At 46.5% G+C, this 22,414-nt stretch overlaps 8 protein-coding genes across 8 annotated transcripts; 4 read left to right on the forward strand and 4 right to left on the reverse strand.

Annotated features, from left to right (window-relative positions):
* Window positions 1-2,019: 2,019 nt before the first annotated feature.
* On the reverse strand, window positions 2,020-3,503 carry C8R40DRAFT_1050037 (WD40-repeat-containing domain protein; the record flags this gene model as incomplete). The annotated part of the gene is made up of 6 exons (XM_046224602.1): window positions 2,020-2,328; window positions 2,380-2,653; window positions 2,710-2,772; window positions 2,822-3,096; window positions 3,145-3,344; window positions 3,404-3,503. 6 exons carry the CDS (start codon window positions 3,501-3,503, stop codon window positions 2,020-2,022), a joined length of 1,221 nt encoding a protein of 406 aa, XP_046084433.1.
* A 719-nt stretch (window positions 3,504-4,222) lies between these two features.
* On the forward strand, window positions 4,223-4,594 carry C8R40DRAFT_1008908 (uncharacterized protein; the record flags this gene model as incomplete). Its single annotated transcript, XM_046222829.1, has 3 exons — window positions 4,223-4,321; window positions 4,369-4,461; window positions 4,508-4,594. Coding segments are annotated over 3 exons (279 nt in total), but the record flags the coding sequence as incomplete, so codon positions are not given.
* Window positions 4,595-6,231: 1,637 nt separating this feature from the next.
* Window positions 6,232-6,818, reverse strand: C8R40DRAFT_1003680 (uncharacterized protein; the record flags this gene model as incomplete). Its single annotated transcript, XM_046222782.1, has 2 exons — window positions 6,232-6,618; window positions 6,669-6,818. Coding segments are annotated over 2 exons (537 nt in total), but the record flags the coding sequence as incomplete, so codon positions are not given.
* A 2,648-nt stretch (window positions 6,819-9,466) lies between these two features.
* On the reverse strand, window positions 9,467-10,616 carry C8R40DRAFT_1172532 (uncharacterized protein; the record flags this gene model as incomplete). The annotated part of the gene is made up of 7 exons (XM_046231872.1): window positions 9,467-9,734; window positions 9,788-9,879; window positions 9,933-9,992; window positions 10,049-10,120; window positions 10,172-10,454; window positions 10,508-10,523; window positions 10,577-10,616. The coding sequence occupies 7 exons, from the start codon at window positions 10,614-10,616 to the stop codon at window positions 9,467-9,469; spliced, it is 831 nt and encodes a 276-aa protein (XP_046084436.1).
* Window positions 10,617-11,366: 750 nt separating this feature from the next.
* Window positions 11,367-15,566, forward strand: C8R40DRAFT_1266301 (fungal-specific transcription factor domain-containing protein). The gene is made up of 5 exons (XM_046233932.1): window positions 11,367-11,640; window positions 11,762-13,036; window positions 13,091-15,089; window positions 15,150-15,289; window positions 15,346-15,566. The coding sequence occupies exons 1-5, from the start codon at window positions 11,470-11,472 to the stop codon at window positions 15,382-15,384; spliced, it is 3,624 nt and encodes a 1,207-aa protein (XP_046084437.1). The 5' UTR covers window positions 11,367-11,469; the 3' UTR covers window positions 15,385-15,566.
* Window positions 15,545-16,560, forward strand: C8R40DRAFT_1113209 (uncharacterized protein). Its single transcript, XM_046228455.1, has 2 exons — window positions 15,545-15,936; window positions 15,990-16,560. The coding sequence occupies exons 1-2, from the start codon at window positions 15,934-15,936 to the stop codon at window positions 16,329-16,331; spliced, it is 345 nt and encodes a 114-aa protein (XP_046084438.1). The 5' UTR covers window positions 15,545-15,933; the 3' UTR covers window positions 16,332-16,560.
* Window positions 16,561-20,925, reverse strand: C8R40DRAFT_1113211 (Frag1/DRAM/Sfk1 family-domain-containing protein). Its single transcript, XM_046228456.1, has 23 exons — window positions 20,677-20,925; window positions 20,565-20,623; window positions 20,253-20,502; window positions 20,180-20,197; window positions 20,062-20,129; window positions 19,913-20,010; window positions 19,802-19,848; window positions 19,594-19,745; window positions 19,221-19,538; window positions 19,099-19,161; window positions 18,395-19,043; window positions 18,047-18,337; window positions 17,955-18,000; window positions 17,880-17,905; window positions 17,798-17,828; window positions 17,682-17,741; window positions 17,503-17,629; window positions 17,330-17,449; window positions 17,253-17,278; window positions 17,146-17,194; window positions 16,909-17,090; window positions 16,783-16,857; window positions 16,561-16,727 (listed from the first exon to the last, which is right to left on the reverse strand). The coding sequence occupies exons 1-23, from the start codon at window positions 20,874-20,876 to the stop codon at window positions 16,689-16,691; spliced, it is 2,994 nt and encodes a 997-aa protein (XP_046084439.1). The 5' UTR covers window positions 20,877-20,925; the 3' UTR covers window positions 16,561-16,688.
* On the forward strand, window positions 20,926-22,326 carry C8R40DRAFT_1149717 (cobW-domain-containing protein). Its single transcript, XM_046229535.1, has 6 exons — window positions 20,926-21,124; window positions 21,174-21,237; window positions 21,292-21,341; window positions 21,395-21,431; window positions 21,495-21,672; window positions 21,725-22,326. Exons 1-6 carry the CDS (start codon window positions 20,983-20,985, stop codon window positions 22,304-22,306), a joined length of 1,053 nt encoding a protein of 350 aa, XP_046084440.1. The 5' UTR covers window positions 20,926-20,982; the 3' UTR covers window positions 22,307-22,326.
* The last annotated feature ends 88 nt before the right edge of the window (window positions 22,327-22,414 follow it).

Raw genomic sequence — 22,414 nt, forward strand, 5'->3', positions numbered from 1 at the left:
AACAGCACCACCCACGGCTGAATGTGACAAGTTTTCCAAATCACTTTTTGCTTCCTGAAAGATTACCGGTTGAGTATCATCATGACGGCCAGGAATAGTTTAGATTACCGCCAGCAAATCTACTGTGTTTTGAAGATCCTTGATATTCGCCTCCAACTGCTCACATTTGTGAACGCTATCAGCAAGAGATAGCTACAGAATTACATGTGAGACACAACAAAAATGGAGCAACGAATTTACCTGTGGACAAGTTTCTTCGTGCAACTGTTACATGTGAGCCATGGCAAATACTAACACGTTGAATTTACCTCCGGTGGCAGAGCGGTTCCTTGTGGTGATTGATTCTGTTCAGATAACTGTTTCATGATCTGTAGACAACACGTAGTTAACAACATGAATGCACTTTTGCAGTATAAGTGAATAATCTATACCTGTAATTCCTTGTTGACCTGAGAAATATGTCGGTTGGACTCTTGCAGAGAAGCGATTTGGACGTTGAGGGCATGGCATTCAGTCTAACAAATGTCAGTAAGACCCGAATTAAGTTTTCTGAACATACCTCAAGTCTCTGGATACAGTCTGTTTCAGTGCTCTTGGAGCCCTGAGATTGAGAAGTGAACGGCGTTTAAGATGAGAGACGTGACGTGACTCATACCTTTTTCTCTTCGGCTAGCTGACTATCTTTGAGACTCTTCAATTTCTCATCTCGATCTTGTATTTCATTTACCAACTCTGAGTTCTTTTTGATAAGCTGTGAGAGATGTCAGATTAATGTCAACAACCGACAATTCCTGACCTCTTGGTTGATAGATTCTTTTGCACTAGCACTCGCCCAAGCGCCTTCATTCTGATGTTTTTGAGCCGAGAGACTGTCCTGTAAATCTTGAGCATCACTTTCGAGACGAGAGACCTGAGCTCGAAGATTTGCGATCTCATGATTCTTGATGGTCATTTCGGCACCAGAAGAATACAGTCTTTGGTCTCTATTTGCGAGTTCTTGTTCGAGTTCAGAGATTCTGTCAAAGCCAGATCTCTTGCGCGCATGTTGTTCGAGTTCGGATGGTGCCTGAAGCTGAAGATTGTGGGTAACCGTAGGTCCCGGCTGCGTTTTGTATTCAGTTGTGTGGCATGTTCACGAATATGAGGAACATTCACATCAACGTCCATGTAGATAGTACGAGAATGAGCCAAGGGCCTCCTCTGTCAAACATTGAGATAAAGATGAAAGAGATACAGTAAACACTCACTTCATGCTGCGTTGAGGCGGGGTCTCTTATGATTACACTGGAATTGCGCATATCCACATCGGACTGAAAAAACCATCAGCCTCATTTGAATGACAAAGTGAATGAACATACTTACAGTCGAAGGCACTGGACTGCTTCCTAAATGTTGTTGTGGGTTCTGAGATGTCAAAGTAGAGTCTTCTTCCATTGTTTAATGTCCGTTGACATCAAGATGTTGGGTCGATGAATGGAATCATGAATACAAAGGATAAAGCACACCACAGGCGCCCAACAAGCTCAATTCACCGGCCCGTTTGAGCACCGACTTATGTTGCGGCACGTAGTCGGCTGCCGCTACGCTTTGAAAATAAAGATTACTTTCATTGGGCATGCATCGCCCGATGTTAGCCCGATGGTCAAAACATTGCTTAAGACCTGTTCAAAGTTGACTTATTACTGAATAGTACAGTACATACCGAGTCACCGCTATGTTGATGTATTCTTTTTATATCACTAACGGTGACCGCTTCAAATCTATTGGTCTCAACAACAAAAAGCACACTAACTACAAGATCTCATTCTAAGAGAACAAAACCAGTCTCGAGGACAGTGTCAGAAGCTGGACGATTTGTGGGACGATTCACCATCTGATCAATTCCACTCGAAAAATCTTTGGCTAGATTATCAATGTTCTCCGTTTCCGCTTCGATTGAGTCAAAAGCAACCTGAGTCATCCATTTCGCCTCATTGCGACTGTAGGAAATCTATGCAAAGCGTGAAATGAATAACTAAATTAGAGATTAGCTAAACGAGTGCAAACCTGCTGTATATATTGGGGGATGGTACAGTAAGATGCAAAGGAGATGGAGAGTAGTAGAGCGACAATCCAGAACCAATTCAAGGCCTTCTTGGGTATGTAGAATCCGACGTGAACGAAACCTGCCGTGGGGACAGTCCGAGCAGTGGGTTCATCCTGCATGACCTCCGAGTGCAGTACTAAAGGGACCTCGGGGATAGTCTTTTCAAAAAGCACAACATCAGAAGGCTGTTCTTGGGTTGATCCCGCAATCGCAATGAGGTGTCGTCCAGGAAGGGTAAAGGTCTGTTCTATTTCATGAGCACAGCGAAAGACGATTTGATACATTGCATTTACCGCAACTGGTTGGACAAGGTTACCACGAGGATAGCTCAACTTCTGGACCATTTCTTCCGATTCCACATCATACACTAATGCAAACCCGCGATCCGTCCCTCCTACAACAATGGTCTCAGACTCCCCAAACGCAACTTGCTTAGGAAAAAAGACCAGCGGTGCTTCAGCAATGAACGTCTTCAAAATTTCGAGGTTGGAGAGGCGGTAAAGTTGAAAATTCTTGCCAGTATACGCAACAAACTTGTCAGCGGTGTAGTTCAGAGAGACAGAACCCCTGCAGAAAACCTGATCATTCACAAATAACAAATGCGAGTGACCTGGAAAACTTACATTCTTCCAGGACCAGGGGATTTACGGCTCTTTACTGCTCCACTTTTGTAATCAAGACGAAGTCTATTTTAGAGTTGGTGCGAGCAAACACATGATATGGATAGATACTCACATTTCACCACCATATAGAGGAAAGACAAATATGTCCCTAGTCTTCTTGCACATTCGAACAGTTTTTGGTTTGAGATTATCGTCCAGAATGGTAGAGAATACTTTTGAAAACTCGCCAGACGACGATAATGTCCAAACATTGATGCATCGATTGGCAGTTGCAACCACTACCCTTCCGATCCTCCCAGAGGCAATCTCTTGCTCGTGAACATCCATTGATAGGATTTCGTCTTGAATGTCATTCATAGGAGGAACCCTATAGAGCAAGTTGAATGACTGAATTGGATTAGTTTGAATACTCAGTTCAATGAGTCTATGACCTACCTGGCTCTCTTCGGTCCAATTCCAGAGTATGACATCCCCTCGCATGGACCCCAGCAGTAGAATGTGCCGATTGTTCTTGTGGAAATACACCCACACCGCTGCGGTTATAACGTATTTTGGATTTTGAGGTGCGAAGAGCATGTGGGGAAGAGGTGTGGATGCGCTGGTGGATAGATCCCAGACGTATACACCACTATAGCCTGCAATATACGATAATATATGGCTATGAATCTGAAGGAGACTAGAATGGAGTACCTACCTGCAGCTGCAAGGAATCTGCCTTTTGCTGAGAAGGCGAGAGAGACGACAGCGTCGCGTGGACCCGTGAATTTTGAGAGTGGTCGATATTCGGAGGCCATGAGAACGTAACTAATACCAGGAAGAAGCGAATTGTAAAGAAGTATGCATGAGGGTCTTGTGAACGCCGTTCGACAAAGACCACTTTGGGATCAAAGGGACCGGCCCGCAACCGCTTTTGTTCTGAGCTCTCACCAGGACTCGACAATGGCCTTTGCCATCTCGCCACTGCAGTTTACCTATATAAGCATTCAACCTCTCGATATTTTCGTGTACTGCTATACTCTACTTGATGGATCTTTACACCAACTTCGACCTTCGACCTCTGTGCGCCGATCATGAGGAGATGCGCTTACCCCCGATAAGCCACGAACACACCAATATGCCATCAACTGGGCCACAACGTACCCAGAAAGTATCACCTAGAGCTTCGCCTTATAGTGGTCCTTCATTAGGTGTAGAACGCAGCTCTACCCCTGTATCACCCTCGTCATCCCTGTCATCTGTTCATTCTCTCCTCAGTATCTCCAGCGAGCTCGAATATGACACTGACCGGGAGCGTTTGGCACGCTCGCGGCGCACTCGGCGTAGGCAGTCACTTGCTTATGATAGCGATGACGGTGTTCAACTCTCTAGAGCAAATGGCACCAAACAGTCTTCAAATTCACTAGCAGATGTTACGACTAACGTGTGCCATAATGCAGACACACAATCGACAAAACCTGGAAGGAAGCACGGTCCTCCTGCCCTCGTCTTCGAAGATGATTCCGATGATGATCTTATACCCAAACCTCCTGGTGAGGTTGGTAGGCCGAATCGTGGTGGCTATTCTCTGTTTCTAGTTCTGGGGTGGCCGAAGAAGAAGTACGACAAGGTCAAGGTGTGTGCTTAGGAACTATTACCTCCTCATCAACTAACTTTCCATAGAATTTTATCAACGACCTTGTCGAGAAGCACCTGGATTGTGGCCTTCCCATGAGCGAACAAGCGCGCGAAGACCTCAAAAAGGTACGAATAAAAGTGAGTATTATCATCATTGAACAAGATGCTCTTCTCATGGTCTTAGGCTACGGAGAAATTTGTCTTTCTGAAGGAATATAGTGGACTCTGGGTCACCAACGACTTCATTCGAAACCATCTCAAATACCAGAAGACTGTTATCAGGAAGGAGAAACTGGAGAAGATAGCAGCAGATGCGGAGCGTCCTGCTGCTTCGACTGCGCCTTCACCTTCAGCGCCGACTAAAACATCGAATCGCTCAGGTACCAAGAATAGAAAGCACATTTCTTAGTTTCGCGTAACACAACTCGTTAATTTGTGCAATTGTAATCAGATTTATTCATTCTTTTATCCTCAATACATTTGCGTTCTGATTCATAGCTACACTACATACATACCACACAGAATTGGTAATTAATCCTGTTCAAAGCATATTCAGTGTGAATAATAAAGATACAAAGATTAGACTCACCGAACATAGGTTAACGACGACTACCAAATCATTAGTGATACTCCATCTCGCAATGTGCCCAGCAATTTGACTCAAGGTAATGATTTCCAAAGTGTCTGAAAAATTCGACGCAACCATGTCTGCCTCGAAACCATTTGCCCAATAATCGGCAAATGGGTGAGGTGTGCTAGCTGGCATGCTCCGACAAATGACTGCTTGAAGTGGACCATTCTGAGTCCGTCTAAAGATATGCCGAATCTGTCCTGCTATCCACCGCTGCCCCGGGCGATAGGTGCCTTGAGCCTGGAAGCAAATATTGCTGTTTCCTATTGCGCCTTCTCCTGGAATAGTGTAATCACCTTTGGAGCCAGGAATACGAGAAAAACACTCAAAAGGCTCGGCCCTGAGCAGCCTTGTGAGGGTTGGAGAAGGAAGGATCTTGTACTTCGAGTCTGGTTGTGCAAAATTGCTTGCAACTAGCTCCGCATCCACAGTGATCGAACCCTCAGAATCATCGATATCATCAGCTGGAGCGACGGGAGGTGGAGGTGCCGATGAACCACGGTCGTAGTTGTAAGCTTTGTCCAGGAGTTGCTGGCAGTATCGGAGAATTGGGGGGGAGTTTTCACGTAATAGCCACTGACGGAAGGAGGCCCCTTTGCAGAATGAGTGCAGCATTGTATGTTCGAATTGCCCTATTTTACCAATATATGTAAGTCCCCAGGCAGATAAGAGTATAAACAGACCAGTGATGTGGTTCGTAGGAATACGCTGAAGTTTCCCTATCAGATTTTCAAATGGAAATAGCCACCAGTTGCGAACGCCACTAAAATTGTTCATCCCATCGAAAATGTGGAAAGCTAGGTGATGAGTAGGGAAGATCCATCCTGGGAAGTCTTGTTTGAGACCAAGAATATGAAGGCGCAATAGGTGGCGGTACAAGTTGCGCCTCTCTACGCTCAGTGTCCGTTTGGCCATCACTAGTGAAGCACATGCCAGGTGCATTGTTGTATCAACTACAGAAGTCATACTAGAGGCCTCAGGTGAGGCTAAAGGCGATTTCTCTTGCCACAGGCTCAGAACTGCCAAAGGAACGTGGATCAAAAAAAGGGTTCTCCAGTGTTCCGCCTTCAAAGTTCCTGCTTGAGCGGATCCGACGTTCGGGGGGGGGTTCGTGACCCAAGCGGGGGTTACAGCTTCACGTATCACCTGTTGAATTCTCTGCAAGAGACTGGAAGAGTCTAACTTGATTGATGGCATTTGCTCGAGCGGCTTCGACATCCTCTAAGAAACTCACAGTATTGTGAATGATAAGCAAAGCACATGTATGAAACACGTACCCATAACATCAATTGGTCTACCAAGACATCCTTGTTGAACTTACTTGCAGGAAGTCGGTCGATGTCTGCACAAACATAGGTCAAGGCATCCCCATTAGACTGCTTTAATGCTTTGCGCAGGTCATCTTTGTGATCGTGGACCAACGGTTTCTGAAGAAGACGGTGTAGGTTGCCAACGTGAGATGCAGAATGGTAAGTCATGGAAGCAGCGAGTTCTCTCAACAGGTTCGAGCGTTCTCCAGGGGTGAATTTGCGGTACGTGATAGGATTATCGTGATCGGGAGTTGAAGCATGGTGGGTAGCCCATGGAATAACGGGGGGAGGTATATCGGTCGGTGTAAAGTATGGCCAGATAAATAGCTGCTCCTCCCTAATCTCGTGGGTACGCTGTGAGAAGTAATTAGATCATATCATCTATGGAAAGAGTTAAATCGCACCCAGTGCAAGAGAATATTACTGAGCTCCCTTTTTGTCACATCTTTTTGAGTGATTTGGGAAGAGTTTCGTAGGTCAGGGGGTCTCTCATTAGGAAATATGGCGAGATTATCGCACACATAGAGAATAGCAGACCATTTGTGTCTCTGTATCCTCGAATACAATTGGTGCTTCTGTGCTTCTGTCACGGGTGCCCGTTCTGAAAGATCATTCAAGATATCCAAGACCGCCTGTCGCGCACGACTATCATTTGATATCTGCACTTGAAGAGATTGCAGTCTAGCGCAACGATAGGCACTATGCTCCGTAGACAAATGAGGCCACTCGAGTAGAGAAAGTAAATTATCGTCTATGGGCTGCGATTCATAGCCGATGATACTGGTCCGTAGACGGGTCGAATCCTCTTGACTCACTAGAGATGAGAGAGGAGGAGGAGGCGTGAAATTATGATAGAATGCGAACTTGAACTTGGGCTTTTTCGGTGTCCGTTTAGGATCATCAGGATTATCCAGACCAAGGATGTCCCGAAAATATCTCTGCAGTAAGATGAGGAACATGGTGTGCATGGGGTCAATACCAAGCTGGATAGAGGCTTTCCAATACGGTAGCCGCCAGAACTCTGAGGCTCTGGTACCAAACATATCTTCAAGAATCTTCCGTTTCTTGGTGTCCGGGGCGTCACGCCAAAGCTCCGCTCCCTTTCTCAAGAATGCATCGTCTGCACTTTTCCACTCCTCATAGTCCGTGCGCCCTAAATGTGAGACATGCCAGCAATCGCACATATAACAAAAGTGATGGGATGTGACATCCAAAAATCCAGAAAAAGGTCGGGCAGCCTTGAAATCCATTAGAACTAGGGCAAGAGCGACCCGAAAGATACGATCATAGGGACAGTCTTTTCCGTACGTTCGATGGGTGGCATAGGGGCGGATGCCCCGAGTATAGCCTACCAACAAATCGTCGATTAAGGGCTTTAAATAATGACGGTGCTCGGCGTTGATTGCGTTGGGTTCGTGCGGTCCCTGGATAATGCCAGGTACATAAAGGTAGGCATGGTCATTTCTCATCTTCAGTGGAAGATTCAAGCAACTCATGGCCATCATGCCAGTCGAAGACTTCTTTCCACGAATACGGTTTCCTTCAGCGTTGAAGAAGTCGGCATTGAGGGTGAACAACCAGCGCCCCTCACTACCACGATCCGCAATGAAGAGTCGAGCATCTGCTCCGAGAAATTCATGAACAAAACAACCATCGGTTTGATCGACTTTCCTGATAGGCACATTTTGGTGGCTTTCGACAGCCTCGCAGAACTTATCGCCATATTCTTCAATTCCTGGGAGCGATATGAACTTCCCAAACCAATCAAAGAAGGGATAATATTCGAATATCTTTGCAGGTTTACCGTATGACAGAAGTGATGCATTACAAGGTTCCTCGGATGATGTCTGTCTCTCCAGACAAATGGGAGGGTAGACCGGATGCGAGGCACCATTTGGAAAGGACGGGGCATAGGTCATGCTGCACTTTGGACAGACGGCGTAAGGGACACAGTCTACATCGAGATTGAATTTCTTTTCTAAGCGTTCGATGGACTCCGGGATTCCAGCAAGCGCGATCTCCTGATCGGTATTGAGAGTCCGTCCACCCAAGGTAGCAAGGGTGTAACCGAAAATCTTGATCATCTTCAATATGAAAGTTGCACCGCGCTGTGCTGTCCGTTCAAAGACGCGAGCGACTAAAGCGATGCAGTATGCGATGACAGTTGGGGAATTCTTGTCTTGAGTGGGGTCGAAAAAGCACTTTCCTGACAATGGGTCCATAACACTGAGACATCAAATCAAACAAGGCATTTGAAAAACTCACTGTTATCGATCTTGACTGGCGCAGTATCGGGATATTTCGTTCTCCACAGCTGCACCGATTGCTGTATACTGTCCAGGACCCCTCTGACTTCCTTCGCCTCGACAGAAACAGCGGCAGTGGATGAGGCGATCTCTCTGCGCAGAGTGTCGCTACCATCCTCTACCGCGCAGAGGATAGACTGTATTTCAGCTGTGGTCTGAGTCCGGGAAAGATTGCCAAGCCGGGTTTTCAGATCAGAGGCTGCATCATGCAAACTCGATACCGACATTAAGGCTCGCATTACCTTCGTGCTGCTTTTCCTTGGATCACCAAACTGTAGACGGCCATGACGATCGGGAACCAATAATGATTCCAATGAATTCTCCTCGACAGAAGGAGTGCCAGCGCTCACAGACAGCATGCTCTTAACCTAACAGCATAGTCCGAAATTCAAACAATACATTGGAATTGATTAAATGGACGTACAGTTTGTTTGGTAATTTCAGCCTGAAACTTGTGGAGCGAACGTTCAATGGATGGTAGCTGGGGTGTAGCGCTCTGCATGCTTGAAGAAATCGCAGCGGCCATGACGCTCATATTGTAGTTGGAAGCCTCATCTGCATGGCGCGAAAGAGTCTGATATTTCGATCTAAGATCAGAGGCGGCAGCTGCAGATGGCCAATGGAGTTTTGGTTTAGCATTATCTGGCGAGGACGTAGATTTCGACGATAAATCAGGTGGAGAGGACAAGGAAGAAAGCTTCGAGGGCTCATCCTTCAAGCTCCCTAAGAGATCTCTGTAGGAGGTCATTTTGTCGGCTTAGATATTTTTAGCGCCCGTTGTTCAAAACGGTCAAGATTCGGGATTCTTCGGAACACTCATTAGACTTATATAGCATGGTCGGAATGTACATTATAGATGGAACGTCAAATATACAGTAAAGAGATACATTTGCGTCTTAGTTAGCATGGTCATGTAAGTAAGGGAGAGTAGCTTTGCGTGACTTGAAGATAGAGGGCCATTTCAGAGAGCCTCGAGGAGGTTGGGGAATACCGAGCTCCGATCGTAATGCAACAGCCATTTGCTGCAAGTGATGAGCTTCTATAGGCGTGAAATGGCCAGTGATTACGCGGCAGTCAGGGCATCTGGGGTTGGTCCGCTTTTGAACATGATACTTAGCACATTCGGATATGCATTCCGCACAGAAGAAGTGACCGCAAGATAATCTATTGCCGCAGATGAGTTGTGAAGAGCAATATACACACATGTAATGACTTACATGAATGGACGGTTGACGATGGAAAGGCAAATGTGGCAATTCAAATTTTCTCGCTGTTTCAACAGAAATACATCCATTCGCTCCCTAGCTTCCTAAATAGAGTCATATGAGAGCAGAGAAAAACACGGTCTGGGTCTAAACGAACCTTGTTCTTGTGCTTTATAACTGCGAGTTTCTGTGGAAGTGATTTGCGAGGATAGGTAGCCTGTCAAAAGTAACACAGGTTGAAGCGGGTTTTTATACATACATACAAACACATACCTTGAAGGGTCCAGCAATGAATTGTACATCATCAGAACTGGTTGTTGCAGCAGTGGTGCGAGAGGTTGGCTGCTGAAACAAGAAGATTACAGGTAGCATGTTGCGAAGAAACAATTCAAATACCTGGGACGCGCCAGATTCAAGAGCACTAATGTCGGTGTTGGGGATAACAGTTAGTTCTTCAGGAGGCACCTCGGACTGAGATGCATTGACGATAGTCTCTCCAGTAGGATCATCTGGCAGGAGAATTGGCTCCGCATAGTCCGAATCAGACAGAGAAGGATCGGCGGAGGAACTTTCACGAGATCGTCGACTTTTTCGGCCATATGTGTTCTGATAAGGGCGAAAATTGGCCATGTGGCGTGCTTCAGTGCTTTGTCGAGGTACAGTGAGGTTGGAAGGCATTCTAACCCAACAGTGTTAGCGTATGTTTCAAGAGTTATAAGACGTAGGACGCACATGGTGATGGGGCAGTCTGTGTCAACAGGAAAATGGGCAGACTCTAATGATCTGGTCGATATTTTATACTGTCTTGGACAAAGGCATCTTTGCACGCGACAGGATCCATGACGAAAGTACACAAAGGAAAGTGGATAAAGGTCTTTTGAGTTTATATTGGGCCAAGGCGGAATGAGTTCTTGAAACCGGAACATCGTGAAAGAGATTCGAGGCAAAGGTACTACGTGCCTGCAGGCGAAGAATTTTGAGAAAGGTACGGGGTGGTATGTAAAAATGTTCTAGTTGGTTAGGGTAAAGCACCAGAGGCAAGGTGGATATATTCTCACCACTGACGGGACAAAAAAGCCCAGAGAGTCTCCCTCGAATCGGTATCGCCCAACAACAGTCCGTCAAGTGTGTTCTCATCGGGTCTTAGTCTACCGTGAATCTCCCCCTCATCGGCCATTTTGTTTTTCCGTCAAAAAAAGTAATTAATTTAAGATGTAAAAAGGAATCAATTTCATCGCTTTTTACTTCTGATAAAGGGAAACTTCTTCTTTGGAGATATGTTCTGGGAAACATAAAGAATCCCAAAGCTTTATCCCTTTGTAATAATAACTACAAAAGGGCACCTTTTCTATTTGCGAAAGGAATTCATTACCACTAATTATCCAGGGCGGGGTTTTTTCCGAGAAGGGAAATATCTACCTAATGTTTTCTCGAGCATAAAATATATGATTTTTCGCCCCATAAATCTACTGTAAAAGGTCAACTTTCCCATAACTTTTCTCATTTCCTTTTACAGACAATGTTTTTGCCCGGTGGCGTAGTGTGAGTGGTGAGAGGAGATAGAGAGCGCGCTCGAAGGTGATTTGGTAATCTTTGAAACTCCGATCGCAGCCACCTGTATTGCTGATGGGCAAAAGACGTCGACATTACTGCAATCGATAACTTTCTTTCATCTAACAAACAAAATTTTACCTATGGACGACCACGGTGGCACTCTTATGATGGAATCGATGGACGGCAGTGGCGCTTCTACCAATGGACCTGTGTCAAAACGACGAAGAAAGAACGACGGAGAGCCCAGCGAGCCACGAAGGCTAAGAAGATCACACGAAGCTTGCACAAGGTGCAGAGGAAAGAAGATAAAAGTGAGTTTACTTTTAACACAAAAATCGGGAATTTGCGAAGAATAATTCTACAACACGGGCGCATCCGTCGTCGGCAACGCCCGAACCATATTCGCTTATTACTTTTCTCTTCGTTATTTAGTGCGATTCTAAACATCCACGATGTACGGCCTGTGTCACTGCTGGCGTTGCCTGCAACCAGGAAGACCGCCATAGGCAGACAACAATCGCTAGGGACCATACTGAACGTTTGGAACAAATTGTTTCCCAGTGTGATGCCCTGCTCAAACGCCACATACAAGGTTTTAGTCTACAGACTATCGATGACCTCTGTTCCAGAGAAGGAATAGACATATCTACCCTCCAACCAGTCCAAAATCTTCCGATTCAAACTAGCAGTAGTTCTCAGCCAGCTCCGGCGATGAATCCAGCCCCTCCGCCTCCACCTCCCGGTTATTTTGCGCATCCGCCTCCTCCAGGTGTCGGTTACTACCAATATCCTCCGTACATGTATCCTGCACCTCCTCCATTCCAATTGTCTCCTCTTTCGGCCCCTCCGGCACACCCTGCCGCTACCATTCCCGGCCAGGATCCAAAATCAAACGACATGTCATCAACCCATGCACTTGCCAAATCATTTGGCGTTGCTCCACACATTGTCAACAATGCTTCTGCATCCCCCGCTCCATTATATCACTATCATCCACCTGCTGTCGTATACAACAGCAGCATTACACCCCTTCCCTCTTCTTCCACCGCTACTGCCCGTCTTGCCGAAGAGGATTTAGCAGTAGGTTCTTCAGGTCTGGATTCTGGTCGTGACCGTGTTGTCCAACTTGAGATGCCTGCCCCCAGGGATACTGCCAAGTGGCGGGTAGTTTCTGTATTTCGTTCTCAACATTTTTCATCTACACCATCTATGGATATATGGATTCCCAACGACCGCAATACTCTCCTTGAAATCGTCGATGTCTACTTCACTCAACTCAATCCTCATCGTCCAGTATTTTTCCGGCATCAGTTTCTGGAGTCGCTCAACCAGCTATACGACGAGGGAGCTTCATCTAGACCTGTCTTTGATCCTGGTTTCATATGCTCCCTTTATCTGGTGCTTGCACTCGGGACTCTCAGTGAGCTCAATAGGAGTGGATATCAGGGTGAAGCACCCGTCGGCGATAGCGCTGCCGACCATGAAAACGATGACAGTCTTCTGTCTCCACCCTCACGGCCGGGGAAGGGAAAGAGAACAGCAAAATCTGCTACAACTACTTCAGAGACAGGAGGTTCACGCCTCCCGGCTGATTGGCCAGCTCACGATGAATTTTTCGATCGTGCTTTGGCAGTAAAGCCTGAGCTTCGGGTAACGCTGAGCAGTCTCCAAGCATTGATCCTGCTCCATTGGTATCTCTATGCTGAGGCATGTTGATATGCTCGTCTGCTTCCGAACTATGCTGATAATTTCCTTTCACAGCGTCAAGGTCGCACGCTATGGCGTCTCGTAGGCTCTATCGTGCGTTTGGCTATCGAATTGGGTCTCCACCATGATCCAACGACTCAAACGTTGATCAAGCCTAAACCGTCTTCTTCTTCACCTTCTGCAACTACTGACAATGGCGACACTGCATACGAAGATGTCCCCACATTCACCCCACAGGAATGTACTCTTCGTATTTGGCTTTGGTCTATAGTCTTAGTACATGACCGCGGAACAAGTATACTTTTAGGTAGGCCATTGGCTATCGCTCCCAGCGATTCGAATACTCCTAGACCTTCTAATCGGTCTGGTGAAACCATATACACGGTCGCAGGATCCAATGTCAAGCAGCCTTCTGTGAATGATCACATATCCGAACACTTTTTGCTTTCGGCTCCAATCGCAGAAATACAGGCTGATATCATTATATCCTTGTACAGTCCCACTAGGCAATCAAGTGAAACCCTCCTCCGTAACGCTAGCCGTATCATCAAGTCAATCGACCTTTTCCGCCGGTCCCTCCCACCCAAGTACATGGATTACTTCACCGGTACCGCCGCCTGGTCGATCTCCAAACGGCATTCTCTACTAGCGAGTCTCGATGAATCTACCGGATTAACTCTCCTGAAACTCGCCATATCGCGCATCCTTCTTCTTCGTGCGCTATTCAGCTCCAAAGAATTGGAATATACAGAACGAAAAAGGGCGCTTGTTGATGCCATTGTACAGGCGCACAACGTTATTGCAATTCATACTGTGCTTGTGCGCTATCCTGAAGTAGGATTCTTCACGAGTCCAGTCCCGTTGCACATTGCTGCCATGGTCATCCTTTATGGTAGGATGAGCAAATGCGACGTGGGAATACCTTCGCTTATTGATGGAGAAGGAAGTGAAGATGGGGGGAGTAATGCGGTGAGGATACTGATGGAAGACGTTTGGCTGGCTTTAGATATGCTTCCACGCTTCCGCTGGCGTTGGGAAACTGGGAGTGGTTCTAGCGGAGGAACAACTCCGCTCATTGCCAAACTGGCGGAAGAGGTGATGGAGACTTCTTTGTCTGAAGCTGGACTACGTGGGCTCGGAGCTCCAGATGAATCCGACAAGCGTGGTTCTAATGACGCTACCGAACGTGGCCAAAATGGGAGAAGTCGAATGATTGCAGGTATCGGCCGACAAGGACCAGTTGGTCAACCAGTGTTAATACCAGAACCGGAGTGGGTGGAAGATGTTACTAGCCCAAACCGGGGGAAAAATACTGGTAGCACTCCAGTCACGGCTAGTGGCATGTGGGTACCTACTTGGACTGAGACCGTCCCGAGTCCCAAAAGTCAGCAAACTACACCAACATTGCAAGCAGCGTATCCGCCATCATCGTATCCTCGGTCATCTGCCAGTGCCCCTACTGGAGTGCCGTCGCACCCATATCCCCCTCCGATTCCCACATCGAGCCCTACGCATACTGATAATTCGTATCCCCATCCTCAGTATACATTCAACCCACCAGTGTTTGGTCCCCAGCCTGTCAACGGAACAAATGAGAAACCACCCAAAGCTACCTCTTCGAATGCTCCCCCTTCCGCCACTCCAACGCGTAGCAATGGAATGCAGCCTTCTCTTTCAACTCACATGATGGAAGTTCCTCATAGTCTTTTTTATCCAATTTATCCAGATGGCGTTCCCGTGCCTCCAGAAGGTGTTCATAGATCTTCCACCGGAACTCCTCGTGCTTCCAATGGACCCCTAAGTCCGCCTCCCCAACCACCGCGGCTATCTAGAACGACCACTTCGGGTTCGTCTGCACCGGCAGCCCAAAGCAGTGGGGCAACAAATTCACTCCTTGCTGCAGTAGCGGTACAAGCCCGTGCACATGGAGGACAGCAAGGTGCACCGGATATATACATGAATGAAGAGAGGGGAATTCAACCAGGCCATGCTCACCCATCGGGTGGCGGGTATGTGGCTCTGAACTCTCATGGTTCTTATCATGTTCATACAGGTACGCCGTATTTACCTTCCCACCATTTAGGTCAAGCCCTTAATGCTCAATCCTCCACAGCTGGGCCGCCACCTGCTGCTCATCAACACACCTCATCTCAGTTACACCATGCCGCGGTGAATAGCCCGTATCCACTTCATCATTCTGCTCATGGTTCTATGCCGCCACCTCCTCCTCACACCGTTTGGGCGAGTCATGGGGTAAGTGCTCGTTTGGTTCCGGGTTACCATGTCCACTCACTTGTTCGTTCTTCAAGCACACGCGACCAGCGGGTTATGCTAGTCAACCTTCCTGATTACCTTGGTGCTCGAATCTAGTCTCTTGTCAGTCTGTTCTAATCTTTTCGAGGAAATTTCCTTTTTCGTGGTATGTAAAAGATGTACGTGTAGGTTAAATGCATTATCTTTCCTTCAGATTGTGAAGAAAATATCAGTCGCTCATATACTTATACAGAATAGAACAACTTATATGGAAATTCTTCGGTTTGAGCGCGCGCCTTAAGCCATTTACATAAGTTACAATAGATTATAGTGACAGTCCACTCGAATTTACTCCATTTTGAGGACTTACAGTCCTCCTACGGTGTTGCTTGAGTGCGTCCGCACACATCAGACGTGATGTGTCGTGATGTGTGTAGCGTAAACCCTGTTCCTAAACGGAACCGTACCAGTTCATTCACCTCCCCGTACATGTAATGATCGAACGACCATAAAGCCCAGACCAATTTATTGAACCACTGATAGAAGTAGACTTTCGCGATATTTGGATCCAGTTGGTCCAGCTTTCTCATTTTTTGGATCCCCCGCCACCAGCCACAGGATGTTTCACTCCTCCACGAGGTCGCATGCTATGAGTCGTTCAATATCGAGCAATCCTGGGTGTCCACCTAAAGTTACATACTTTGGTTTCACGGGCTCACTATCTGAGTCCCACTCTTCTTCCTCAAGGTCCTCTTTGTTTCTGCTATCAGTTGCACCGTCAATTTCTCCAGCCGCTTTGACGTTTGAGGCAGACTCTACAGTGCTTGCGCTGACCTCAGACAGCTTGACACTGCCTGCAGATTCAACATCCGAAGCTGATTTGACAGTATCAGCGGAGGGAACGCTCGAGGCTGATTTCACTGTGGAAGCTGGCTCAACGGTCGAGGCCGATATGACGCTGGTCGAGGCCGACTCAGGTAGTCCTATGTCTTTCGGTCTTCAAGGGATGTTAGGCAGAGGGCATATCAAGCCCAGGAGATAAATACCTGTCAGACTTGTCCATGTTATTGAAAGGGAGATAACTGGGAGATAAAAAGAAACGGGACTATGGAACTGAGGATACATATACGGGCAAAACAAGCGCGCGTTTAGTTGTTCAATGTTTAACGCTAGGTAGTATCATTGACGACAACAGCGGAGACGGATACAGTAAAAAGAGGAACACGCGTTGGCTCATGGTTCCATAATTCCATTTCTGTCCGACGAGCGTCTCAGAGAATGTAAGAATAGACATTTTATGGAGGACGATACAGGAGATAGAATGCACAACACTGATATACAGTACTTAGACATACAAACATCACCAATCTCTTATCTATAGGCTCAATATCAAGGTCAGTTATATCTCAGCCCCTTCCGGAATCGCGTAGTACAAAGGCTGAAAGACTTGATATTAGGTGCAACAGCACAAATTTCATTTAATAAACACTGACCGTGTCGAATACATGGTAGAAATGGCCGTTGACTCCTCCCCATCTTCGATTTCCGTAATATGCCATGGGGAACCACTATGTTGCCAAAAATGAGCGTTCAGGTGATTTCAGGTAAGGTAGACGTACATGTTGTGGAGGCAGCCCTTCCTTACGCGATCTGAGATACCTCGCTGACTCGGTCTCGTTTGTAACACCTCTTCCATGTCTTGGAAGAACAAACTGCGCGACTTGCATTTCCGTATCTGTGACAGTGCTTCGCGATATGCGGGCGTACGAAGTTCGATACAAACCACGGTACAAAATATATTCTATTCAGGAATCGGTGTTAGAAATCAGGAAGGAAGGCAGATTAGGGGTACTAACCACACCATCTGTCATGATCTTCTTGGTCGACATCGTGGACGTTACCATCCTGCGGAACAGAAAATCGGCATGGGTGCAAATAAATTTCATCGTAACTCTGGGCTTGCCTCGACAAGAATCTGGTAAGGGTTGGCTGCGGTGTCTTTGAGCATCTCTTGCAAGAAGCTGAGCCAAGTTCACTTACGCCTAGGTGCATGCGGACGCGTAACTACGTAACCAAGAAAGATAACCGGTCTTGGGTACGCTTCTGACATTATTCTTGCCAACTCTTTGCTCTGTAATTCACGATCCAAAGGATCTTCCTCTATAATCCACCCCGTCTGTGACTGATGAACGAAATATGATCAGAATATATACCTTGGCCATTGTGTGAAACAATAACTGTGACAGATGTGCCATACACATCTAAAACAGCTTCTATAGCGGGAGCTAGCTCTCCGTGAGGTGAAGGTAAGAGGTGATGTGTAGAGTTGATTATCGGGAACTGTCCTGCCAAGTTGAGCGAGTAGCGAGCGTGTGGAGGTCTTTGAACCTACTTTGGAAAGGAGCACAGCACCCCACGTATGAGAGTTAGGACCTGGTCCAAGGTCCACGTTCTAGAAGCCCATTAAGTACGGCCGCAATTGCGGAAAGATCAGTGACAATATCCTACATAGCCCATATCCTCTATGATGACTCTGGTACTAAGCAATGCTTGAGTATCAAATGAATAACTGTAAACGCGGAAGAATCACAGATCACGATTGCCGTAGACAGTACGCTGTATGGGTTTCGTCAGTCAAAGCCAACAGAAGACGTCTAGTACCTACATGTAGGTCTGTCTCAAGAAGCCCGACAACATCAAGTTCCATGCCTCTGAATTCAAATTTTAGTTGTTGCAAACGCGGCAAGGGAAGCATACTTTATGAGATTCATCACACGACGCTGACTATCCCGACCCTCGTTGTCAATGCCAAAGTGTATCGTCCAGATTCCCGCACGCAGTATTCGGTGGCCTGCTCTGAAGGGCTGGATTGGAGCAGTTGGAAGTCGATAAAGCGAAGCTAGCACAGCCACGATAGACATCAGAGCCAGTGCAGTCCGAGTACATGAAGAGATTGTGCTTGTCAAGGCAGTTGCACTACTCTGTCGATTCCCAAGAGCTGGCCACTTGAAAGCTGGAACCAGACAAACTATTTGAGCGATAGTTACCCTATTCAAGGAAGTTGGTAATGAAAGTTATAACTCTTCAAGGAAGGTGATGACTCACAAATCTGTCCGTTCACGAAGATATACACCTCCAGGAACAAAAGCGTACGCGACTGTCCAAACGTTTGCAAGAGCCAGCAAACAATAGACTAACATTGCGGTGAAAGACGTTTTGAATACTGCACGAGTTGAGCTCGCGTTATGCAGTATCAACGGTGAAGATCCCATGACGAAGATAGCAAGTCCTAATCCTCCGAGATATCCAAGCCAATTTCTATGGGTGTACATTACATAAGAGCTTGCGCTTCCAAAGACAAACCAAAGTGGATTCGCCAACAGGTGCACTTTCGACCTCGCCACGGCTTGCAAGGCAATTAGCAGACCGATAGACTGACAGAGGAGAGTAAGTGATCCATGAAGATGGGGTAGTGGTCCTCTGGGGCGTCCATTTTCATATCCGGTCCAAGACCAAGCTATCAGTGTGCTGGGATCTGCGAACAACGAATGGAGGATGAAAATGAAGCTTCCTAAAGGTAACGCTCCCAAAAGCCAATGAGTAGCAGATACAGGCTGAGCGGAGTCATTTTTTTCGGATTCGGGTGATCGTCCCTCTTCATCGGGTCTAGTGAAGAATTCATATAATGCGAGGAAGGCGAGGAGCAGGCCTTCTTTGTTATAACCACCAGACCTTTCATCGATAAACGGCCAAACTAGGAAGCAATCTACTTAGCTAGCCCACGTAAATCGTCAAAAGAGATATCGCACCTGGATTGTTGGAATGGTTAACGTGTTTAGACAAGGAAGACAACATAAGACCTAAGCCGGTCACTGTAGAATCGCAGAGTCAGTAGCAGTCCACCCCCTTTTCGGAAGGTATCAAATCTCACTTATGCTTTGATAGCCAGGATTATCAGCCCAGGTTACGACTTGAGGTATCATGGCAGCCGACGTTGCAAACGCTACGAGGAACAGACGATGAAGAGGTGATTGAAGAACATAGGCAGCCACGCCAGTGAATGAAAGCAGACGCATAATAGTCTGACCACCTCGTGTATGAGCCCAATTCAATATTGTAGGTATAGATAGCCATATCGGGGAAAGAGTCGAAAACAAAGCTAATTCAGACCCAGCAATCGCAAGTTCCCAAACAGAGAAGTAGAACAATGTCGGGATCAGTGATGTGAAAATCGACCAGAAAATGTATGCTGTCAGCAGGCATGTAAGCACAGTGAAGAATGCCACAACATTTGTGAAACGCACATAGATAAAGGTCTGAAGTAAAGCTGACATATGGTCGATACAACGAAACCAAGGACGCCACCCAATTTGAGGCTGGAAGACTTCTTATTTTCGGTGATTCTGATCTTTCATGGCGGGAAGGGGATCCTCCGATGTGAATGTACTTTACCTGCCTGCTATATGTCAGAACATCGGGTACTTAGTATGTAGCATACTTTTTCAAACTTACGTAGGTGCAGCACTACCATTCACTGATTTCAAGTCTCCGATGGCGACCTTTTGAGAATCAGACAATATATTGTTGGGGCTTATAAGAAGAGACATCCTTGTTTAAACTTACATGTAAATTGTTCAGTCGGAACTCCTCCTCTGCGCACGCATCATACAAAACATCGAAGAAAATAAGCCCCCACTCGAAAAAACTGTAATGCGTGTAAGCTAAAAGACGTATGAGTGGACAGAAATCTCGAGATTCTGGTTTCTACGTACCTCCGGGAATTCGATAGACTTTGTGCTGAATGAAGAAATACACCAGAGGCACGATAGCCAAGAAAAATCTATTCAACAGTGAAGGGTGAGTTCTATGTGGCTCCTTGAGACTGCTTACGCTGAAGCGATGACAGATCTGGTGCAAATTATCTCGTTCAATTCAGAATTAGAACATAACTTGTAACGCCCACCGTTTTCTCCGAACACTTGGACATTTTATGGTTGTTGAATATATGCCTCCAATCATCCAAGGTAGATTGAGCACTATATACGTGATCATAAAGATGTCGTGTGCGTCGTGGTCATCACTGGATGTTATGTAGACCCATCCCCCACAACTCAGCGTGCGGATAATACCCGAGACGAATACAATGGCAGGGAGCGATGATTCAGTCGAACGCTGAAGAAAGTACTGTAGGGAAACAAGCGCAATGCGTGGTCCTACATATCGGAAGAAGGAAGCCTCAGAAAATTGCATGAGAACACGTCGAACGCGCACGAACCGGAAGTCAATGCAATCACAATTTGGAACACGTTCCTCTCTGGATACCAGTCGCCAATTCTGTTGACCCGAAATGAGAACGGAGCTTCAGAACACATGGTTCCGTTGCGTACGTGGCAGATACAGAAGGAAACCATTCCTCGGGATATCCGGCTATCCCATTTTTGACAATCTTTTTGTAATGAAGCAGTAGTCCGAGAGCAAGAGCTGAGGTAAAAGCAGTGTAGGCAAAGATAGTATGGGCGCGGGCGATGGTAGAGGCCTTGAGGATATAGTGTCCAATACTAGGACCATCCTTGTCTTTCGAGGTCATCGTGGTCTGTATTCAAGACGCGTTACTTTAGAAACTCCGGACTGCCATCGCGGATCTCGGCCTGATTCTCGGTCGTTTCGTAACCTGTGCTTTGACCATCTCTATCATGACGAAAACTACGATCCCTATCACAGTTTTCACTGGTTTTCTTGGCGCTGGAAAGACCACCGTGATACTTTCACTATTACCAAAGCTTCCCAAGGATAATAAAGTTGTGTTATTGAAGAATGAATATGGGGATGTCGAAGGTACGACCCCAATCTTTATTCTCTCTCTCGGTAACTTATGAGTATAAAGTCGACAGTAAATTGGCCAAGGAATCCAGTTTGACGGCCGTCAGTGAAATTCTGAATGGCTGTATGTACGTGGTCTTGATTGATTTTCAAAGCTTTGACCTTTTCATCTCCAACACAAGGTGCTGCGTCCTCGTGGGTCAAATGCAAAACGCACTTTTAGAAATCAGAGGTACGATCTACCATCCAAGACCTGCATTCAACTGATCTCAGAACAAGAATAAGACCAGTACCATCCAGACCGAATCTTAATCGAGTGCTCGTGAGGCTACTTCACCCAAATTCTTGCGTATCCAATCCATAACCCGACCTCGGATTTTCATAGAGGTTCGGCATTTCCAGCCACCTTGGCCTTCCAGATACGGGAAATGGAACGCAACACGGGAGGAGACTTCAAACTAGACTCCATAATCACAGTCATAGATGCAGAGAATTTCGCCGGATACGAGGATACTTCTCCTACTGCTAAGATGCAGGCTAGCTACACGGACGTGATCCTCATTGTATGTCTCATTTATGCCATCTGGTATCACTCTTTCATCCCAATCTGTGCAGAACAAATGGGAGTCTGTATCCGATCGGCATCTAGACATTGTAATGGACCACCTACACACTCTCAACGACCTTACACCGAAAATCCGTTGCGATGCGCGTGGTGGCGTTGATCCAAGTCTCATATTTGGTATAGACTCGAAACTATTCCAGAACACGGATGCCCACACTCAAGATCCATCTCATGTTGACGAAGTACAAACTTTGACATTATACCGTGGCTCGACAGCAAGTTTGCCTCATAAGCATGGCGATGACCACGAGCATGCACATGAGCATTCCGGGGCAGCAAATCCCTTGACCAACCTCCCAAAACTGATAATGATAGATACCCTAGAAGAATGTCTGACAAAACTTGGGAAAGAATCGGTGTGGAGAGTGAAAGGCTTCGTTCGGGTGCAAGGAGTCAATGATGTAGAGACTTACATTGTTAACTGGGCGTTTGGTAGGTACGAACTGACTAAATCAGAACCTTCCGTACTGGTGGGAGATTGCTCTGTACAACTCACCGCTATGGGAGAACAAGGGGAACTACGTAGAGCTATTAGATCGTTCTGTAGAGCACTTGAATTGTCAATTTTGTAGATGATCGAAATGAGATTTTTACTGAACGAGTGCTCAAAATACTGGTCGTTATGATCATCACTTTGCAGACGATGAAGCAAATAGAGCGATAAGTAAAGCAAAAAAGTA

This window comes from Lentinula edodes (genome assembly GCF_021015755.1).
Source record: "Lentinula edodes strain Le(Bin) 0899 ss11 chromosome Unknown C8R40scaffold_26, whole genome shotgun sequence".
Classification (NCBI taxonomy): Eukaryota; Fungi; Basidiomycota; class Agaricomycetes; order Agaricales; family Omphalotaceae; genus Lentinula; species Lentinula edodes.